Below are 21,625 nucleotides of genomic sequence, written 5' to 3'. Positions count from 1 at the left end.
ATTATATTTTTAAAATTGCTTTTAACATGTTTTATATCTTGAGATTTCTAAATTAATCTTGAAGTAACCATTTGTTTAATCAATAGGAATTGTAAATATTATACAAATTTTCGTTCTTTGCTAATACTAATGTTTTTTCTTCAAAAGGCTTCTCTATCGCTAAGGCTTTTCTTTTTCAAAGGGAAGGGACTATGTGAAATAAAGAATATGTAAATAAATATATACTAAAATTTTCTCTCTCACCCAGCCCTTTTCTTCTTGAAGGGAGGGAATATGTAAAATATAAAATCTAACTTTCAAATAATAAATTAATAACCCTTTAACTTCCATTTCATTCTAAAAATAACAGCAATAAATTTTTCTCCCTGCAGTTCTGATGCATACTTACCTACGAAATCTGAACCCCAAATCCTGTACAGTACAAAGTCTGTAATCCGGACGTCCATACACCGGAATGATCTATAATCTAGACTTCAAAGCTACAAACTTTATGCGCATGAGTAAATGCATAATGCGTTTACACATGCGCGTTTAATGTATAACGGACAGTATAAGCTAAGCTAAAATTATCTAAGGCATTTCAGTTAATGTTGTAGATTGCACTATTCCTTAATCTTCTAATTTTTTGCATATTGTTAGAACAATTTTATAAAAATTAAGCTTGAACTTTCAATTATGTCAAAAAGAGTTTCCAATTCTGGAGCTGCCAAAGGATCTACAAAGCGAAAGCATGTTTCAATGTCCATTAAACAAAAAATGAAATTGCTGCAAAAAATGGATAAAGGCCTATCTGCCTCAAAATTATGCGAGTATGGCATTGGAAAGTCCACTATATATGACACAAGAAAAAGGAACTTTTTAATTTTTTTGTGGAAGCATTTTAAACAACTTACATTGAAAGAAATGTTTAATAAAGTAAACAAATAAATATTAAGCCTTTTTTTGTAAATGTTGATACTCTTTAGATCATAATTGTTCTTTATTTCATAAATTACGATTTCATATTTTTAATTGTATAATTTCTGCATGCCATCTTATCAGATTTAAATTGATGATCTATAATACGGAAAAACCCCAAATCCGGAACCTCCGAAGTCCCGACGAGTCCGGATTACAGACTTTGTACTGTACATTAAACTTTAATGTGATCTGAAATGGAATTTGGTATAAAAAGCATACTCTCTCTTCATCTCTTCGCTTGTCTCTTCTGCTGCTTTCCAATGTTTCACTAGCTACGCAAAGTTTACTTTCCTAAATTTAGTCCACTCTTTAAAAAATGCGAGCTGAACAAAATTGTGGGGTGCATAGCGCACCCACAGTGATAATGTACATTATCGAAGAAATAAAATTATTTGTGGAATTTAGGCCATGTCCGCAAGTTTTTTGGTTTATGCATCCATCTTTCTAACTATGCAGCAAAGTTATGATGCAGAGAATCGCCACCAAACTGTTGCAACTTTCACCAAGTCCTCCTTATCACAATAATAATGCAGTTTTATTACATCTAACAAAGCAGTTTTATTAAATATATACAAGGTGATTCAGAACTATTGTTCAAAAATCTACATATAAGTCAGGGACACGATAACAAGCAAGATTCATATAGGAACATATGGTTGCGAACACAATCCAGACACAGTACATGCCCGGCAAAGTGAGACTGAAAGATGCAAGACAGGGCATAAGTAGTGATAATTTATTACAAAAAGACGAGTTTACATAACATTTGAGTTTACAAGAAAGTTTTAAAGCTTTAGTTTACAAGAACGTTCAAAGTTTCAGCCTGCAGTTATAAGATGCCTCACAATGATGAAACAGCATTTGACGAATGTTCACAAGAATGCCTAGTGTGTCGGCAGTAAATGCACTTGCAGCAACAATACGTGGTACCAGATACATTTGCAATTCTACAGGAGTTGCAAACACTAGGGTTTCCATGCAACCCAAAAGAAAAAAATTAAGAGGGAACAGATCTGGGGAATGAGGTGGCCAAGGGATAGGTCCAGTATGGCCAATCCATCAGCCTGGTAATGCAGCATCCAGATATTAGCAGCCAATGCAGAAGAAATGTGCTGGAGCTTCGTCATATTAAAATCAGATCCTCTGCTGCATATGAAGCAGTATGCCACTGACCAATTCTGCAGAACTTGAGCCAGAAAGGTGTGATAAGTCTCTCAATTCAGGATCAATGGAAGCGAGTAGGGGCTAATCATTCTATTAGCAAGCAAACCTGGTCAGTCAATGGCATTGCAGTGATGTTGAGCAGCATGGGGCTGTGGGGGCTCTTGGATTTTTACGTGCCCACACTTGCACATTCTAGATGTTTTCCAATGTTATAAGCTACAAAGTTGGAGCCAGCTACAATGTTGAGGATTCCTGCAGTCAGTGACATAACTAGAACTCTCGGCTCCTATACAATAAAATTTCTTGAGGCCCTCCCAAAAATTTACAGTACTTAAAAAAAAAAGAGAGAGAGAGAAGAAAGAAAGAAAGAAGTCTGAAAGGTTTTTAAATTTTAACAGCTGTCCAAAAGGATTTATTAACATCTTTACTCTCTTGCAGTCTGACCAGCCTGCTTTAGCTTTCCCTCCTGCTGTTTTTTTTTTTTCTTTGTGTGTGTGTGTCTGTGTGGCCTTTTTAGCTTTATCATTAAGCAACATTTCTTCACACTTACAAAACATACAGTTCAACATCAAAATCACAAAACTTTTTAACGCTGTATAGCAGTATATCTTCAGAATTCCTGATGCAATGTTAAGTGTTGAAATACATTGTTATATTTATTTCAATTTTTTTCAGTTAATCACATCAATATTCAGCTTTCTTAGTAAAATGGCTAACATTCTTAGTCTTTTTGTTATTAACATTTCGTGTGCTCAATTTATTTATTAAATATCAAGTTCATCTCATTTACCTAACATAAAATTCAATTCAATAGCAAAATCACAATTTATATAAAAACAGCATATCTTTACAATTCTCGATAATGTGTTAGAGTTTACCAAACATATTTTTTAAATTCACTACAGCATTTCTTTAAAAACTAGCTGTTCTAAAATAGTTATCACAGAAAAGAAAAAGTATATAATGATTCCATCTCATTTCATAAAACTATTGAATATTTCTAATTAGACATCTCATGATTTTAATACATGTTTATTTAAATCAATGACATAAGATAAAATAATTTTATTATTTTATATTCTTAGTTGCTCCTCCATCGCTCTTGCCACTGCCATTCAGTCCTACTTCTAACACCCAAATTGTTGTGAGAGTATGGATTCATAATGGATTGAATGCACACAGAATCTATGATAGCTTATTAAAACTATTTCCAAAAGAAACACTTTACAGTTCTGGAACATTCCATAAAAGTACTTGTGCAGGTCTTCTCAGTATGATGAGCACAATCAGTAGTTATTACTTCAAACTACTAAGAACATTAATGAGAACTCAATGGAAAGCACATTTAAAGAACCAAGATCATACTGAGGTTTCTCAAGTCAACTCTGAGCTAAAAACTGAGAACTGATGTTCTCTCTGGTCTTATACAATTTTCCTTCAGTTGCCGAGAAATTTCAGGTACCCTCCATTTCTACAGAGGCATACAGAGTTTCCAAGGCATACAGAGTTACATAGGAATTTGGGCCAATTACAGATATATAGGGACCAAAACCAAAATGTCGCCAAATGATCGCCAAGTATGGCAACTTTTAGTGACACAATTAATTAGCGAGACACCGCAAAGCTGGTAAATGGACCTGCCTTGTAATTTTATTTTTCCGGCATAGCTTTGCTTCCTCCAGTCATTTCATGCAAAGAATTTGAATTGGGAGAAGAATTAAAGCTTCACCGCCAGAGAAAAATTAAATCTAAAATGTGTAAGGCATCGACAAACTTTACAGGCATAAAGACAGACCCTGAAATTCATCCACGACTGTGATCCCAAACCTCCAGCAATATCTAAGAACCTGTCAGAGCGCTATATTGAATGGTTTACAAAGCCATTTCTTTACCTAAGTCTTATAATTTTTATTTCTTTTTAAGCTTAGAAATATGTTTAAGTTCCCAACTTTAATTTCTTTAAAAATTCATTTCATGACATACGAAGGTAATAAAAAAATTGTATGTAATGAGTAATTTAATTGAAAACTCTCATTGAAACATTTTATTTTAAAATTATAACCCAGATTATTAAAGAAATCAGGAACATTTAAAAATATCTTAATATGAAGTTTTCCTATGGAATGCAGATTATCTGCCTTACTTTTAAAAACCAATGGCTGCCCAAAATTTCTGAAAAACAAACTTCATCAAATCTCTCAAATTTTAACATAATAATGATGCTAGCCACAAAATGGACTAGCCTAAAAACCTCCTCTGAAAAATACAAAATAACATCTAACAGAAGCAATTCCAAATTAACACTTAGCTCAAAACCTAAATCTTACTCCAAAACAATTAAAACACTAATCCCAATAAAAATGTTTTTGTATTCTTTTGCACAATGAAGGAGCTCAAAAACATCTCCGGAAGCACTAAATTATCCTAATATTTTTTATTAACAACTTGCTGCAATTCTACCTATGACTTAGTTTACATTTCTAACCCTCCATCAACTGAGAGGTAAGAATCAGTTCCTTCGCCCTTCATCTAAAACCAAGCAGTTAAATATGCGGTCACTATTTGGGAGGGTGGCCACTGCAAAGGGTTACTTAGGGCTACGTTGCGTGATTTTTTAAAATTATTTTAGTAATAATAAATATTACGTCTATGAGTTTATTTATGGAAATATATCACCATAGACATTTAATATAATTTTACATTACAAATATTAATATAATAGTACAAATTTATTTAATATTTCAGTGTGAAAATGATTAATTGTAAATTTTGTAACACTTTCCTTGTAAAATAAAAAAATCGTACACAAAAATATATTCCAGAATAAAGATTTTAAGTATAAATAACAGAAAAACCTAATTCTCAAATAACAGATTTATGCTTTGTACTTCACTAAAATTTCAAGCAGAGGGAATTTCGCCAGAACCCCGCACATTTGCTTCACCACATGGCTGGCTTCGATTTGAAAGTCGCCTGAGGCTAGTCAGGCTGGTTTACTTTATGTCTATGAGAGCTTGCCTTCTTCTCCCCTTCATATTCTTTGATTTCATGCTACATTACACACTGCCCTCCGAAAGTTATAAACAACTTGCTTTTTGTGTCTAATTTGAGAATGAAACAACACAGAAACCAGAAATTTAGAGGACATATCCACTAAACAGTTCTTTAATGAACGAGACATAGAAAGTTCAACACAAACATGAATTACAACAAAAAACAGAACTCTTGGCAGAGAAATCTGGTCTTGCAGAAACAATATATAACAGTTTGTTGAGGAAAAATGGGGTGGTAACATTACAAAAATGGGTTCTAATAAGGAACATGTCCACCCCTAGCTGCAATACATTGCAGCAGCGACATTACATGCTGTCAATTAAGTTGTTGGCCAGTGAAATGGAAAGCAACGACCAGACACAGAGTCATCCTTTTTCAATCTCATCTAACAACCTTAGAGGAGGGCTTAAAACAGCAAACTGTCTCCCAAGGCAGTCCCAAAGATGCTCTATTGGATTCAGGTCTGGAGAATGAGCTGGCCATTCCATCTACTCCATACCATGACCCTCAAGATATTCTTTCAGCAACCCGAGTTCAGTGAGGTCGCACATTGTCGTCCATCAGAAGAAATCCAGGATCAATAGCAGCAGCATACGGGCGGACAATATTGATCAAGGATCTTGTCTCAGTATCTCACACTGGTCAAAGTTCCTCCATGAAACAGATGCAGGTCAGTGTGACAACCAAGGGAGATCCCAGCCCAAACCATTATTTGCCTCTGGAAGTGTGAGAGATCCCAGCCCAAACCATTATTCTACTGCCTCTGTAAGTGTGTCTTTGCACAATGTGGGATTAGTTGTATCTGGTGCGTTGTTTTCTCCAGATCAGCTGATGACCTGAATCACTCTCCAACATGAACCTGGACTCGTCTTGTGATGAGAACAGATGCCCATTGTTGACTGGTCCAGACATGTTTGTTCTCTTGCCCAACATACACGAGCACCTCTGGGTCCTCGCGTCAAGGGGACACAAACAACTGGTTGTCTTTCAAACAAACCTATATCGTGCAGGCGTCTGCACACTGTAGTAGCTGAGATTCATGTTGTTGTTGTTGCCACTAAATGAGCTGCCATGAGATGAGGCACAGTATTGTTACTCCTCCTTTGAGCTGAAAAGAGTTAAATAACAGTTTCCCACTGGTGCTGTAACTCTAGGTCTGCCTGGAACATGTCTTCTAGACACAGAATCCTTGGTTTCAAACTGATTCTCTAGTCGGTGTACCACACTACAAGAGACATTGAGACATCTAGCAACATCAGCTTATGGCATTCCCATTTCCATCCATCCAATCGCCCGCCACCTGAACGAACTGGGCAAACAACTTCCTGTGGACATTGATAGACTCTACAACGAAATTGCTAATAACAATTAAAGATCAACGCTTCTGAACAAAACTTACAATTTTTGCATTTTTTCTCCAGTATTCATTTCTAGAAAATAAAGGCTGTAGCTATTGTTTTTGCATATATTTTCTTAAACTTTGTTACTGCCATGCATATAAAATGTGAATTTAAATGTTACTGACATTTTTGTAATGGTGAGCTTTGAAAAACATACTGACCCTAATTTTAACGCTAGCTTCTCATTAAGATATAGGCATTTAAAAAAAATTCTATTTCAACATATTATTTAAACAACTTTTTAAGCATCAGTATGTATTATTGATTATAAAAGTCAATTTTCTAAGAAAAAAATTTTGATTTTAATTTATCTTTGATTTTGTACCCATTTTAATTTATCTTTGATTTTTAACATTTAGTACATACGATTAATGATACTTTTCTTGCAGGGAAGTGCTTAAATAACAATAAAATTAATATTTTGAATCATGTTTGCATGGGAAAATTTTGAGTGAAAAAGGCTTAAACTTTTACTACTAAGCATTCATATTCAATCGAAACATTTAATTAATTTTCTTGGTTAATCACTGAAATAATTTTTAATCACTTTTTCTTTCATTAAAAAATTCCAGCTTATAATGAATAAACAGGTTATGCTCAATGATGTCCCCCCCCCCATTTTTCACAAATAGAAAAACTTTTTGATTAGATTTCTTTGAAAATTTCGCAATCAGTCATCTAGCACATTTAAATCCTTTTCGAGTTAGTTCTAATACTCTGTGGTACATTCGTGTTCTCTGATCTATCAAGGTGTTCCTTTACTAAGTCAACAGCAAGTTCCTTCAAATAATTTCATTGTGACAAGTGGTTGGATTCATTGTTGACTTTTTAGGTAATATAAAAATTACACAGTGCAAAATTTCTACACTGTATTTTGCTGGTTTGCTCTTGATGCATTGGCAAAACTGGCCTCTTCCAAAAATAGTTCTAGTTTCATCAATAATACAATACTCAGAAATACAACTTTTGAAAATTATAAACTATTTTTTGAAAAATGTTTCTTATTGGGGCTAATCTATCAAATTCTTTTCTCATTTGATGACTGTGTATGGCATCAATTTCCATGTTTGTGGAAATATTTGTGAGATCTTACAGCCTTTGCTGCTTCTGTTCATACAAAGTCAGATTCATAATATAAAATGACTGTGGAGCATTAGCATACATACTGACCAAGTACTTGAACCAGGTCCACTACACTATACAGAAAAACTTGTTTTTAAAGTTTCTGTTCCTAGGAATGCCTCTTACTAGACTACCCAATCACGTATCAGAAGTGACACATGCAAGTTTTGAAAAATTCCTAAAATTTCTGCTAACAATAGAAAACATCAGGTCAAAAATACCCATTGCATGTGTTCAACAATTAACTGTTGAACACATGCAATGGGTATTTTAATTATTAAAGCATTTATTAGTGTGTTGCTGAGCACTAGTTCCTGCTGCATCAGTTGAATGCCCAACAGAGATAAGTAGTTGAACAGCTGGTAAGTAATTTAAAGGTCTAGCTGAAATATACACTGACCATGTGTTTTGCTTAGAATTTGAAATCCCTTCCCCGAAAAAAAATATCTCTGAACTTGCCAGGTACAGGGTAAACTGCCTCAACTTCGCAACACTTTTATAAAACTAATGATTGTTTTCAGTATGCATCATAAGATCAGTTACAAATCTTCAGTAGTGCTTTAATAAATTTTACATGGATTTAACTTGACTTGGGTTTTGTGTTGACAATTAAATACTGGTTAAGGATGATAACTTGTCACTAGGTTAACTCTGTATACTAGCTGTCAGGTTGAAAGCTTGCTTAACATTAATTTCATACCACAGAGTTATACTACTTTTTTTTTTTTTTTTTAAGAAAGGAAATGGATAAATACACGCATTTTGGAAAAAGGGGGAGGAGAGACAGAGAGAGAAAATAGATCTTACTTGGCTGTCAATTAAATGGTGAAAATAACACTTACCAGTGATAAGCATTGTAATGAAAGTACACCAATCCTAAGCCATACATGAATGCAGAATTCTAAAATATACAAAAGATATAAAATCATTAGACATACAAATAAGAATTTAAAACCATATTATATAGAAATATTTCAAATTATATAGAAATTGTTCACAGCAGCTTTAAAACTAGTGATACTTAATTTACAAATTAATGTTTCAAATTAGCTCCTTCAATTAAAAAAAGTCCAAAAAGCAGATGCTTAGACAATGAGCATATACATCGATTTTATGTCATGAAATCTGCTGTCTGTGACATACAATTTTCAGGTTACCATCAACTTGTGCCAAAAGTATCAGGTCATCTGAAAAATTCTGCAATTTTTTTATGATAAATACAAATAAAGAAGTCAACTGATATTTCACTGAATCACTCATTCAAAATGTCATTGAATCACTTAAGCACTATTTTGTTCTAAGACGTTTTGCCATCCCTCCAGCAGCAGAAAACTCCTTTTTTCACAAAACATCATTAGGTTTATTCATAAATCTAATTTTAATAAAACTGGAGACCATACCAATCCACAGACAGCTGAACTATATTCTAGATTAGAGTGCATAAGCGCTCTGTAAATGCAAAACATTGAGTCCCGATCAGCACTTTAGGAGGTATTTGCCTAAACTTTTAAAATATTTAGTATTCCGACACACTTCTTCAACTAAGAATAAGGCAGAATGAATGTCAGCTTTCGATCAAGCATCACTCCTAAAATCTTGGCTTTGGGTACAACAGGAATCAATGACCCTTGAAGTTGAAGCACAGGTCCACATGTCTGATATGCGTCTGTGTCCATCAAGACAACTTCTTTGGAGGTCATCAACATTTAATGATCTGGAGACAGTAGGAGGAAGTTCCTTTAAAATGGTATTAATTTTTAAACTACACAATGTAACATTTAAAATACTTTCTTCGTGTATGAACACATCTGAGAAAACAGAGCCAGTCCTCACATGAAAAGTTCTAGCCCTCAAAAAATTCTGATTGAAAACAGGTAGGTAGCTATGCAAGCTACATATTTCCGTATATTTCTCGTATATGTGTAAAAACCATGAAAAATGTCACATCTCTATGCCTTAACATAAGCTTTCGCCATGTCAAAGAAAACAGAAACAAGCTGGTTTCTTTTGAGAGAGCTTTACAGATTCAAGTTTTGAACAGGAAAAAATTATTGATAGTTGATCTACCTTAACAGAAACCATTCTGATATGGTGAGATTACGCTATCGTTTCTTGGCTTAGCTATGGGAATAACAACAGCTGTCTATCAAGCAGTACGGAAAATGTGCTTCCACATTCGATTTTAAAGAGCACGAAGGGCAGCTAACAACTTACAAGAGATATGCTTCTGCATTTCATAAGTAATATCACCTGGGCCTAGTTGTCTCTAACAAAGCTCTCTTTAGTTCATACATTGTAAAACCACCATTATGTGGCTCCCAATTAGACAAATTGAAAGCACTGGAACATTTCTCGAAGCATAACCTGAGAGAGTTGCTGCCACCTGAAAATGCAGCAAAGATGTCTTCACTAATGTTTGCACTTTCTTCTGTGGTGCTAATTACTAACCCATCTTTTTCCAAAACAGAAAGTGTATGATCATTATACATTTCGCATCTTTTCCTAACTCTCGCCCACACTCGTCTACTTTGTGTGGAGGATGTTATTGATGACACTTGATATATACACGAATCCCTCTGGCTCTTTCATTTTACTGTTCTTGAATTTTCTTTTGCTTTTCTGGAGGCTATAAGGTTTAACAACGTGGAGTAGCTTTGAATAATTCTCCAAGCTTTTCTCTGTTATCTGAGGGTATCTTGGCATTCACAGTTTCACCACAGTTTTGGGGACCACTGGGAGCCTATGGTTATCATTCTCTTAGAGCCAAATTCAAATATTGCAAGTTTATAATAATATCTCTATAAACTTTCTGAAATGAGAAATATATGCACAAACATAAAATGACATCAGGCAATTAATTACTAAATGTGAAGAGAATGACTTAAATACCATACAGTGTGTATACTTGAAGGATGGCATCTCATATTCTTTTATTAAAAAATATTTGCTTTATATTTCACTGCTTACATTTTGCAATGTTAATATAGACAATGACACATCCTAAATTTCAGTTTTCTGCTTTTATCTTGAAATGTTCAGAACAACATAAAATTGTATACTCTGTTTTGCAAATAATATTTCTTTCATGTATAACCTGTAACATTACATAATTGTTAGTTACTTCAATTCAGATCAGACTTCAGTCAGCTCAACTAAAAATTATTAATCTTACTTAAAGTAATTACTTTTATGGCCTTTATAGTTTTGAATGACATTTAAAGCTCCTTTATCTATTACATTTTTTATATATCAGGAAGGACTATTGTCCTGGCTTGATGTTTCATGTTAACTGCCAAAAGAAACAGGTGCAATGCCAGTTTCATTAACTATAATGTACTATATAAATATATATAGAGCAATAAGCATAAAATGTATACACAATGCATAAAACACACATGCAATAAATCAATCATATATCAATATCATATATTATACTTTGAAATAATTTAAGTTAAAAACAGATATTATATTGCTTGTAATAAAAATATTTACCTTCCAATGATCATCGTTCAAACAATAAAACTTTTGATATGCAGAAAGAGCTGAAAGAAAGAAAAACTTCAGTCAAGCCAAATAAATCTATGTACACTCTATTAACTGGTCGTATCCATTCACTTATAACAATAATAAAACAGACTTTCTATAAAATATTGTAATTAAATAGTTAAAAGCATATCAATTATTCACGAACTTCGAAATAAAGTGCATTTCAAATCTCTGAGATCCAGAAAATTTTTATTTATTTTCATAGAGCACAAGTTTACAACACAGCTGCTACTGGGTAAAAAAAGGATTGATTAATTAAAAAATATCACAAAACGTTTTGCATTCAGTTAACTTTCTAAAATACTAAAAAATAATTCTTTTTTATAAATCTATCAGTTCACAGCCATGCATTTATATGCACAGTAGTGACTTCTAGTATACTTACTACATATCCCCATGTATAAGTAAAAAATTTAAGGGGAAAAAATGAAACTTAAATAGAGGGTCAACATATATGCAGAACCTAAAAAAAAAAAAAAAAAAAAAAAAAAAAAGAGGATTCGTGGCAGTACAACCGCCATTGAACTTGATTATTAAATATATTGTTAATACAGAAAAAAATTTGTTTAGTTTACTCATATTTTTATTAGTTTTTCCCCCATTTCATTTCATCATCTAAAGTCACAACGCAATTCAATCCATACAATATCTGTCTGCCGCTCTTTAGTTAACATCACCATATTCAATCAGTAACTGTAACCATACCAAATAAGTCCCTGATTACATCTTATTTATCTTGATCATACACATGCTTTTTTTTTACCTTTTCTGTTTTTTGTAACGTCTGATTCAGTGGAATCTACCAAAAAAAAAAATGGCCCTTTACAGAGCCACACACTCCCTGCAATGAGTTGTGTAAAATAAAAGAGAATGTCTTACACAGTGAAATTCAAGCTGAAAGTAGCTTCATTTGTGGAAAGTATGAATAACTGTGTTGCATCACACAAGTTCGGCATGAATGGGAGGATAATGGGTGACTGGAGAAAAAACTTGTCTATTTTAAAGAACATACATCTAAAAAGGCCTGCGTTATGGATCGGCATCTTTCCCAGAACTGGAAAAAGTATTAAGTGACTGGATTCTAAACAACAGACCACAAGAAACCACAGTAACCCAAACTGTAATACGTTTGCAAACATGAAAATCACAAAAGGTGAAAAATTTGCTCCTGTAAATAACTCTCTTCGTGCATCACAACACTGGTGCATGAGATTTACAAATCATTATGGATGATGTTTACACCATTGTACCAAAATTTCACAGGAATTGCAACCTTAAAGAGAAATCAATCAACTTCCAAAAGTATGTGATTGAAAAAAGAAAAATAACTAATTTTTAAATATCCCAAACAGCAAACAGGGATGAAACCCCCATGACTTCTGATCTCCCTGAAAATTTCATTGTTGATAAGAAAGGGTGAAAAAACTATTCCTGTAAAAACAACTGGTCATGAGATAACTCGTTTCACAGTAGTTTTTACCTGTTAGCAAATGGCAATAAGTTACCTCCCATGATTATGCGAAAAATGTCATAAAAAAGGCAGCATATACGTCAGGTGTTCTTGTTTGTGTCCAGAAAAATGGTTGGATGGACGACACAACATTTGACAGGTTGAACACATTTGGGATGTTATGGTGTAGTTGCTCAGAGCTCAAACACCACCCTGTCGGAATATCTCAACTTTGCACGACCACTGCTTAGACCATTGGCCACCAAACGTGTTGAAGCTTCTGAACTACTGTACCGTCTTCAAATGCTACCAACCAAAAGAAGTACCAATTTTTTTTAAAAAAATTGCTACCAACCAAAAGAAGTAACAATTTTTTTAAAAAATCTTACATTTGTTTATTGCCTATAAACTTACATTTCTAGTAAATATATATAAACCTGTGTAATTAGTAATAAATACCAAATGTAATAACAGATTTTTTTAAGACTTATTAACTTTAAAGAGAAGGATGGAACTCGTTTTTTTTTTTTCCCCCTAGTCATCAATAAGATTTTTAATGTTGGGAGGAGAGTGGGTAGAAATTCCTATTCGAATACAGCTGTCAAAAAAAAGTGTTCATCAGTGAGTCTGTTTATGTACTTATTTTTAATAAATTTCTTGCTGGAAATAAAAATCTCACACATATAAATAGATCTGAACATTGACTTCAATTTTGAGACAAACCTGGACAAAAATTTAGCATTTTCCTTTAGGAATAAGAGACCAATTATTTTCAGGGCTTGAGGAAAGTGATTTTATAGATAAATCATTTTGAAAATCAATCAGTTCCAACTCTTTTGCAGCATTGTCTTTTTGAAAATCAAAATGCTCCATGACACAAGTAGAAAACTTTTCAGTATCAATTTCTACGAAAGGGGATTTGAGAAACTGTGCAATGGTTGAAATCCTTTTAAAATCTTGAAAGCATTTATTGCATTCACTTCTCAAATCTGAAATAATTTCAGTGTATTATTTGCTGTTGTGAGGAGGCAAGGAAGACCCTTGCTTGTCAAGGGTTTGTTTCAAAGAGGCTTAGTGTTCGTATTCACCCTGGATGATATTTTTCCCCCACAGTTCTAGCTTTTATGAGAATGAGGCAACATATTGACCCTTTCTTTCCAACTGATACACTTGCATAGCACAGTAAACACACACATTTGTCCTTTATTTGGATAAAGTAATCGGTTTCCCGTTCTTAATGAAACTGATTAGTTCTTTGCTATTTGCTTTAACATGCTATTATTAGAACAGACCTAGCTTATCACCAGTACGTAAATCAAACTATTCAAATTAGCAAATGTCTAATATACACACGAAAAACATAACATGCACAACCTCACGCATATACAAATAACTACGAGACTGACAATGGCAGTTGTGCAGGAAAAACATGCAGTTGCTGTCCAGCTCATTCTGTTTTCAGCATCAGCTCAGTGGAGGAATCAAGGTTAGCCAAATGAAGCATTAACGCAATCCACCGAAAATGTCCCCGCAGGCTACTAGTAGCTTGTGATCGACGGTTTGGCAATCACTGGCTTAGACATTTGGTACACCCTATCTCCAGTCTTCTGCCAAGACCACTGCAGGCAAAGGTCGTGCAATGCATTACTGAGAAAGTGGTCAAAATATTTGGCTCTTCAGTGTACAAATATTCATTAATTTTTTTATTATTATAATATTATATGTCTTATTGATTTGTAAATTAATCAATAAACATGTCTTGTTACATTCTGAAAATTTAGTACTAAAACATTATTACAATGGCAAGTTAATACCATATTAACATGCCAAAGTTAACTTTAAAGTTAATAAAGCTCAGCTGCCAAAGTTTGAGCATGATGGTTCGGTAAAACCATCAAAACTAGGCCTGAAAAAATTTGAAAATAAAATACTGATTTTTGTTATTTGACTTCTAAATTAATATCTGTTCAGTGCATTATTTTACTTTAAATTCAAACATGTTAATATATCTGACTTGCTTTTGAAATGCTACCAAAATGATTTATTCTTGAAACAACTAAAAACTGTTGATGAAAAATGGATTGTTCACACAAAGACTGAAAGTAAAAGATCATTGTCAAAGCTTGATGACACTGTTCAAATAATACACAGTCCAGTCACATTAATGTGACCATCTGTCAAAAGCCAGAATAACCACCTTTCGCAGAGCGGACTGCTGCGAGACGTGCAGGAAGAGAGTCACATAGGTCCCTGAAGGTGTTCTCTGGGATGTTGAGCCATGCCGACTCTAATGCTGTGGCCAGCTGCGCTAGATTACGCAGTTGAGGATCCATGGCGCGAACAACTCGATCGAGGTGGTCCCACAGATGCTCGATTGGGTTTAAGTCAGGTGAGTTTGCTGGCCAGGGAAGGACGGTAAACTCATCCTGGTGCTCTTCAAACCACGCATGTACACTGGCAGCTGTATGGCACCTCGCATTGTCCTGCTGGAAGATGCCATCATCCTGAGGAAAAACAATGCGCATATAGGGGTGAACATGGTCCGCAAGGACAGATGCGTACTTGTATTGATCCATTGTGCCTTCCACAATGATCAGTGAACCTAGAGAATGCCAGGAAAACATTCCCCAGACCATAATGCTCCCGCCTCCAGCTTGGACCGTTCCGGCAATGGTTGCAGGGTGGTTCCTTTCAGAGGTTTCACGCCTTATACGCCAACGTCCATCTGTCCGATGGAGCATAAAACGCGATTCATCCGAAAACGCAACCTGTCGCCACTCAGTGGACGTCCAGCTGCTGTACTGGCGTGCAAATTCTAGCCTTCGCCGTCGATGAACAGCACTCAGCATAGGTGCACGAACCAGGCGTCTGCTTCGGAGGCCCAGACGCAGCAATGTTCGCTGAATAGTACTTTGGGAGACACTTTTGGTAGCCCCTTGGTTCATTTTGGTGGTCAGTTGCTCAATGGTAGCCCGTCTATCTGCCCGAACGCATCTCCGCAACCGTCGTTCGCCTCTGTCATCTATGGCCCGTGGTGCACCACATTTGCCACGTCGCTGATTTTGGACAGTCCCATTTTGCCATGCACGGTACACTTTTACCACGGCGGCACGCAAACAGTTCACAAACTCAGCCGTTTCGGAAATGCTTCCACCCTTGGCCCGAAAGCCAATGATCATGCCCTTTTGGAAGTTGGATAAATCGCTTCGTTTCTGCATTACGCCAACGACTGAAATTTTTTCCGAAGCCCTCACACACCCTTTATATACGCTCAACTGCACTGTGCTGCCACCTGCCTTCTGTGATTGGTTATTTAACTCTGACATGGAAAGTACGTGGTGGTCACATTAATGTGACTGGACTGTGTATCAAAAGCAGATCTTCACTAAAAGACAGCCATATCATCAGTTTGTTCAGCTTATAAGGACATTTTTAATTCTTAGGTTTTAACAAGATACAAATAAACAAATTTCACAGAATCCTGTCACTAACTAAGTTAAAAGATGTTTTATAACAAAAGTGTTTAAAACTGGTGAATCACAAAAGAAACCAGACACGCATCAGAAAATATAACAGCTTAGTTGGAAATGTATAACCACATGGCCTTCACATGCATTATCTGACAACAGGGTTCATACACATCTCTGTCCATGGAAAATATATACTTTTAAGGACCATCTATGAAAAATATTAAGAACCTACCAAGCAAATAGAAATTGAATAAATTAAAGCAATTTTCTACACTTGAAATTCACATTTGCTATTTATAAGAATAAAATGAATCTATAAGTAGGATGCATTATTATTAAACATAATCTAATATTTAATTATAAAAGAAATTCAAGAATAAAATTCATAAACCTTTTCAAGCAATTAGCATTAAATTATGAAATTTCTTGAAACACTTATAACAGTCCCACATACTTTAAAGAAGATTAGCAACTTTTTCGTTAAATTTTACCAATAGTTTAGCTTTATAATGATCTTTCTTTTATGACTCATTTTGTCACATTCTTGCTCAGTCCAGAGGTTTATGCAAATTTTACGTCAAGTGGCTGTGAACTACAACGTTAATCAGCATGACGAATAACAGAAGCTTGGCTGCTGTCACTGCAGCCATTTCTTTAGAGACGGAGAGATACCGATCAAAACAGATGTAAATGCCTGACGTTGGTATGGTTGAAAGTTAGCTAGTTATACTTTATCTAGCCTGATCAGTGTCACAACTTCATATATAGTTTCTGAAGTAGTAACACAGTTAATATACAGTATTTAATATAAAATTCCAATAAGTCGCTGAAGCACCAAAGACGATAGGTTGTTTTTGTATTATTTTAAGTCTCATTAGATGTAAGGAGTAAAGTTTTATGTTCATTTTCATATTTTTGTGTTACATCTTGCATCCGCAATAAGGATTAAGGAAAAGCGATAACTCAGCTTAATTAAAATGTAGAGATAATCTAAGGGTAAGCAGTTAGACACAAATAATTAAATTATATAGTTAGATACCCTTAGTCATAATAGATTTTACATGGTTACAATTGCAGTTGTTTTTATTTCTAAACTGGTATCCATTAAAAAGGCACTAAGAACAATTTGCAATTAAGAACAATTAATTTATGATACAATTATGAAAAAGTTTCCAGATGTTTTAGCTAATTTACATCAATTTCCTTCTCTTTGACATATTTTCTAAGTTTGTTTCAATTATTAAATCAATGTTCCCACTAGTCTCTGCTTTATCCACTAATTTGTTAATGTTTCAAAAATGTACCTTTGAAGAATATTCTCTCTGATCTTAAAATCAATTTTTTGCTTCTTTGTCTTCATTTTAGAATTTTAAGATTTAATTAAAGATTTTTGTTATTCTAAAGAACCGCTTATACTTCATTTATATGGAAGAAACTGCTAATTTCACTTCTTTAATAGTATGAGTACTGAGAATAAATATGAAATGATACACAGTCAAGGCCAGCACCAGAGTGGCAGCACTTTTAGAATTTCATGAGGCACCGAGCAAGAAAATTTGGGAATTTAAAATTTTTTAGAACTTAGGGCACTGAGGTAAGTATGGTAACCTGCGACATATATGATGAATCTAATAATTGTTGGTTTTCGATTCCGTAGCTTTCTTTGGTTGCTTCAGTGCTTGTGTCTGTTAGAAAAATCAGAAAATAATTGGACGATAATGCCATAAGAAGACTTCTGGGATCAAAAGGAGAAAATTTAAATAATTTTGTTTCCACTGTTCTTCAGAAAATTATCTAAAAGATAAGAAACTTGTCATGAATTTCCTATAAAGCATGTCTATTATGTGCTAATGCCATAAAGACACTTTTGATTATGTCATATTTTCCCGGAAATTGCAGGTATCCAATCTTGCCTTCAAATCCTTCTAAACTTTCAGAGGTGCAAAATCTTAAATCTGAAAGAAAACTTATCCCTGTCAACTCAGTATGAGCAAAAACCCAGCAGATTACTTTTAAAAACAAATCAGAAAAGAAAATTGTGAATTGATATTATAAGAGGAAACTTATACACATTCAAACAGTCAAAAGTCTTTAATCCGGACGTCCATAATCCGGAATGATCTATAATCCAGACCTCAAAGCTACAGACTTTCTGCACATGCGCATAATACGTTTACGCATGTGCGTTTAATGTATAACGGATGGTATAAGCTAAGCTAAAATTATCTATTTATCTATTTCAGTTAATGTTGCAGATTTTGTTGTTATTTAATCTTCTAATTGGATCCGGCTTATTATTTTTTGCAGAGTGTTAGAGCAATTTTATAAAAGTAAGCTTGAACTTTCAATTATGTCAAAAAGAATTTCCGGTTTTGGAGCTGCCAAAGGATCTACAAAACGAAAGCATGTTTCGAAGTCCATCAAACAAAAAGTGCAATTGCTGCAAAAAATGGATAAAGGCATATCCTTTGTTTATCTAACCATTCCAAAATCTGTTTATCAATTTCACACTGCTCTGTGGCGGGGGGAGGAGGAAACGCTGCAGCACGCAATGAATTGGAAGTTGATCTGTCAGCACTATCCTTATCTTCAGGGCAGATGTTTTTATTTTATTCGGCTTATAATTCATTACTAAATGTAGTATTTCATCTCAATGTACTCCGTCTTTGATACGATTTAAATCAAATTCCTTGTCAGTATATAAATATCACGAATACACATCAAATAGTTTTCTGGTTGCAATTTTCTAATTTTGACTATGCGTAATGTATGCTTTACGCATGCGCGCGTTGAAAGAAATGTTTAATAAAGTAAGCAAATATTAAGCTTTTTTTTTGTAAATTTTGATACCCTTTAGATCATAATTGCTCTTTATTTCATAAATTACGGTTTCATATTTTTAATTTTATAATTTCTGCATGCCGTCTTACCAGATTTAAATTGATGATCTATAATCTGGAAAAACCGATAATCTGGAATCACCGAAGTCCCGACGAGTCCAGATTAAAGACTTTTGAATGTATTTTGAAACATACGAAAAAAAATCTTATGGAAAATAATGTCACTTTAATATATGGCAGAAGAAAATAAAAATGTTTTAATGTTATTTCTTAAATATAATTTTAATATATTATCATTATTTTTATGATATATTTCAACATTACTACATTTTTTTAAAAAAATCGCCGAAAAATTTTCAAATCCCTGAATATAAAATTTTTTATACAAACTGATCTTGAAATCATCAAAAGGTTGACAAGTCAACAACTTATGAGACTTCCTTATAAGATGGCAAATGATTAAATTTACCGCTGCATAAAAAAAGAACTCGTATCCAAAAAAGGGAAAACTGTTTCTGATGTAATATTTTATGAATTCTTCATTCCCCAAAACGAAATTAGTTTCAAATGTTTGTTACAGTAGAGGCAGGACATCATGACTAAAAGTTGAGTATCCACCATTTACATTAAGAAGCCGGGAGGAATTTAAACCTTATCCCATCAAATACATATTTTTCAATGCATCGCCAAAAATTACTCTTCCAAAATGGCAGCTATGGAAAAAATAGACGGAGATCTCATTTGAGTAAAATTAAGGACTTTTAAAGAAGGACCAAAAATCATTTTAAAAATACCATAGGACTTTTAAGTACTTTTAAGGACCATGCAATCATTTGTTTTGTAGAAATCTTCAGTTAAAAACCTTGATTTCAAATAAAAGCTTCAAATTCTATTTGAATTTTTTTTTTTTTTTTTTTTAAAGAATACTCATGAAACTCCTTGTAAGATGGCAAGTGATTAATCAAGCAAAATGCCAATACATTACTAATAAAAATTATTTCTTTGTCTCTGCAATTTTTATTTTATGGAAAAAATACTGAAAACTGTTTGTAGATAGTAAAAATATGAGCACATTAAAAGTTTTTGTTACCTTATTGATTAACTAACTGCTTCAGAAACAGTCTTCTTCTTCTTCTTTTTTTTTTCCCCCTCCCCATCTCTAAGACTTAAACATTTTCTTAAACATACAAAGAAGACTTGAGGCATAATCTGCCTAATATGCTAATGCTATTCACACCACCAACATACTAGTTATTATTAATGAGGTGCAACTATTCCAGTAATTCTAATACTGACTTGGTATCAGGTATTAATCCATTCAAATCAGCAAATCTTTAACTATTACAGTTGAATCAATGTAAACTGGATTTGCTATTATAGATTCAAAATTCGCACTTCCAGATTCACATGTTAAGGCAGCAGACTACGTTATTTAAATTTGATGATATACATGCAGATTCTCCATCATGTAATTTCTTTTAAAATAATGCAGGATGATAATTTACATTAACCTGTACCAATCATTCATATTAACAAATTTAATTTAAATATTAAGACTGATTTTTTAACTTTTATTCAATAGCAATGCTAGTAAGAGATTAAATATATGAACAAAATTAAATGCTGCAAATGACATGTTCCAAAAATTGAGAACTGCAAATAACATACCAGGATTTCTCTTTAAATTTGCAAAGTTTATTCTTAATTAAATATCTGAATCATGCCTAGTTACTTCTTTGATTTATATTAACTTGATTAAAATATACACTGAGTATTCGATCATAATAATGAATTATACAGAAATAAATTAATATACAAAATAATTCCCCCAAAATAAAATAACAGTGTAATAAAAATTATTATACCTGTTTCAGGCATCTTATAATTTTATTAGTTTTCTTTTAGCGAAGCAAAATCATTACATTTTTTATAAAATCTACTGTTAACTATGTCAGTTTCTTGTAGTTGTATTTTTATTTTACGAAAAGTCATATAGCTTTACAAATCATTTTGTGTGAACACTTATTGCAAATTAAATATTTTGTGAATCACTTGCTCAATCATTTTACTTTCTAATTGCTGAGAAAGCAAGGTTGCTAAAAATTCCTAGTTACATCTTCAGTTGGATTCTGGAGTGAATATTTACTTTCATCGTATGCAACATAAATAAAAATGTTTAACACGTTGACTGCCTAACACGAGATAACTCATATTAATGCTCTTCTTCAGGACGCCCAATATGAGGCATCTTGTAGTTCTTGACTTGCCACTTTTGCGCCGCTACGAGTTACTTACTCGCTTAGTCCTTATTTCAGCTGTACCGAGGCGGCAAGATGAAGCACGTCTGTACGAATCAACTCGTAGTGGGCTTCATTGAAGAGCTTTGTCTAACAAAAGCCAACTACGAGATAATTTGTAGGACCTTTTCTTCAACAACAACAACAAAAAAAAAATCCTGTAAACATTTTACTGATTGTTAGAAATTATGATTAGTATTTTTAATAATATAATATGATTAAATTGATTTGGTTTCTCGGACCAGAATCCGAAAAGTGCAGTGGCAGTCAATGCGTTAAAATTTTTTTCCCAAATTACTCATGTAAAAACTAAACTACCAGA

At 33.6% G+C, this 21,625-nt stretch overlaps 1 protein-coding gene across 3 annotated transcripts in view; it reads right to left on the bottom strand.

Moving 5' to 3' along the window:
* Utx (Utx histone demethylase) overlaps positions 1-21,625 on the bottom strand; it is a 356,173-nt gene that overhangs the window by 276,260 nt on the left and 58,288 nt on the right. For all 3 annotated transcript variants that reach the window (XM_035356392.2, XM_085809088.1, XM_085809087.1), the window contains exons 4-5: positions 11,193-11,242; positions 8,543-8,601 (exon numbers count right to left, since the gene is read on the bottom strand). In XM_035356392.2, coding sequence (XP_035212283.1) covers positions 8,543-8,601; positions 11,193-11,242 — 109 coding nt within the window. The remainder of the gene's footprint in view (positions 1-8,542; positions 8,602-11,192; positions 11,243-21,625) is intronic.

This window comes from Stegodyphus dumicola, chromosome X2 (assembly GCF_044657685.1).
Source record: "Stegodyphus dumicola isolate Sdum_Otavi_A_Nest chromosome X2, ASM4465768v1".
In the NCBI taxonomy this organism is placed as follows: Eukaryota; Metazoa; Arthropoda; class Arachnida; order Araneae; family Eresidae; genus Stegodyphus; species Stegodyphus dumicola.
Note: the sequence above shows the minus strand (reverse complement) of the source record. Positions and strands in the feature narration are given on the sequence as shown.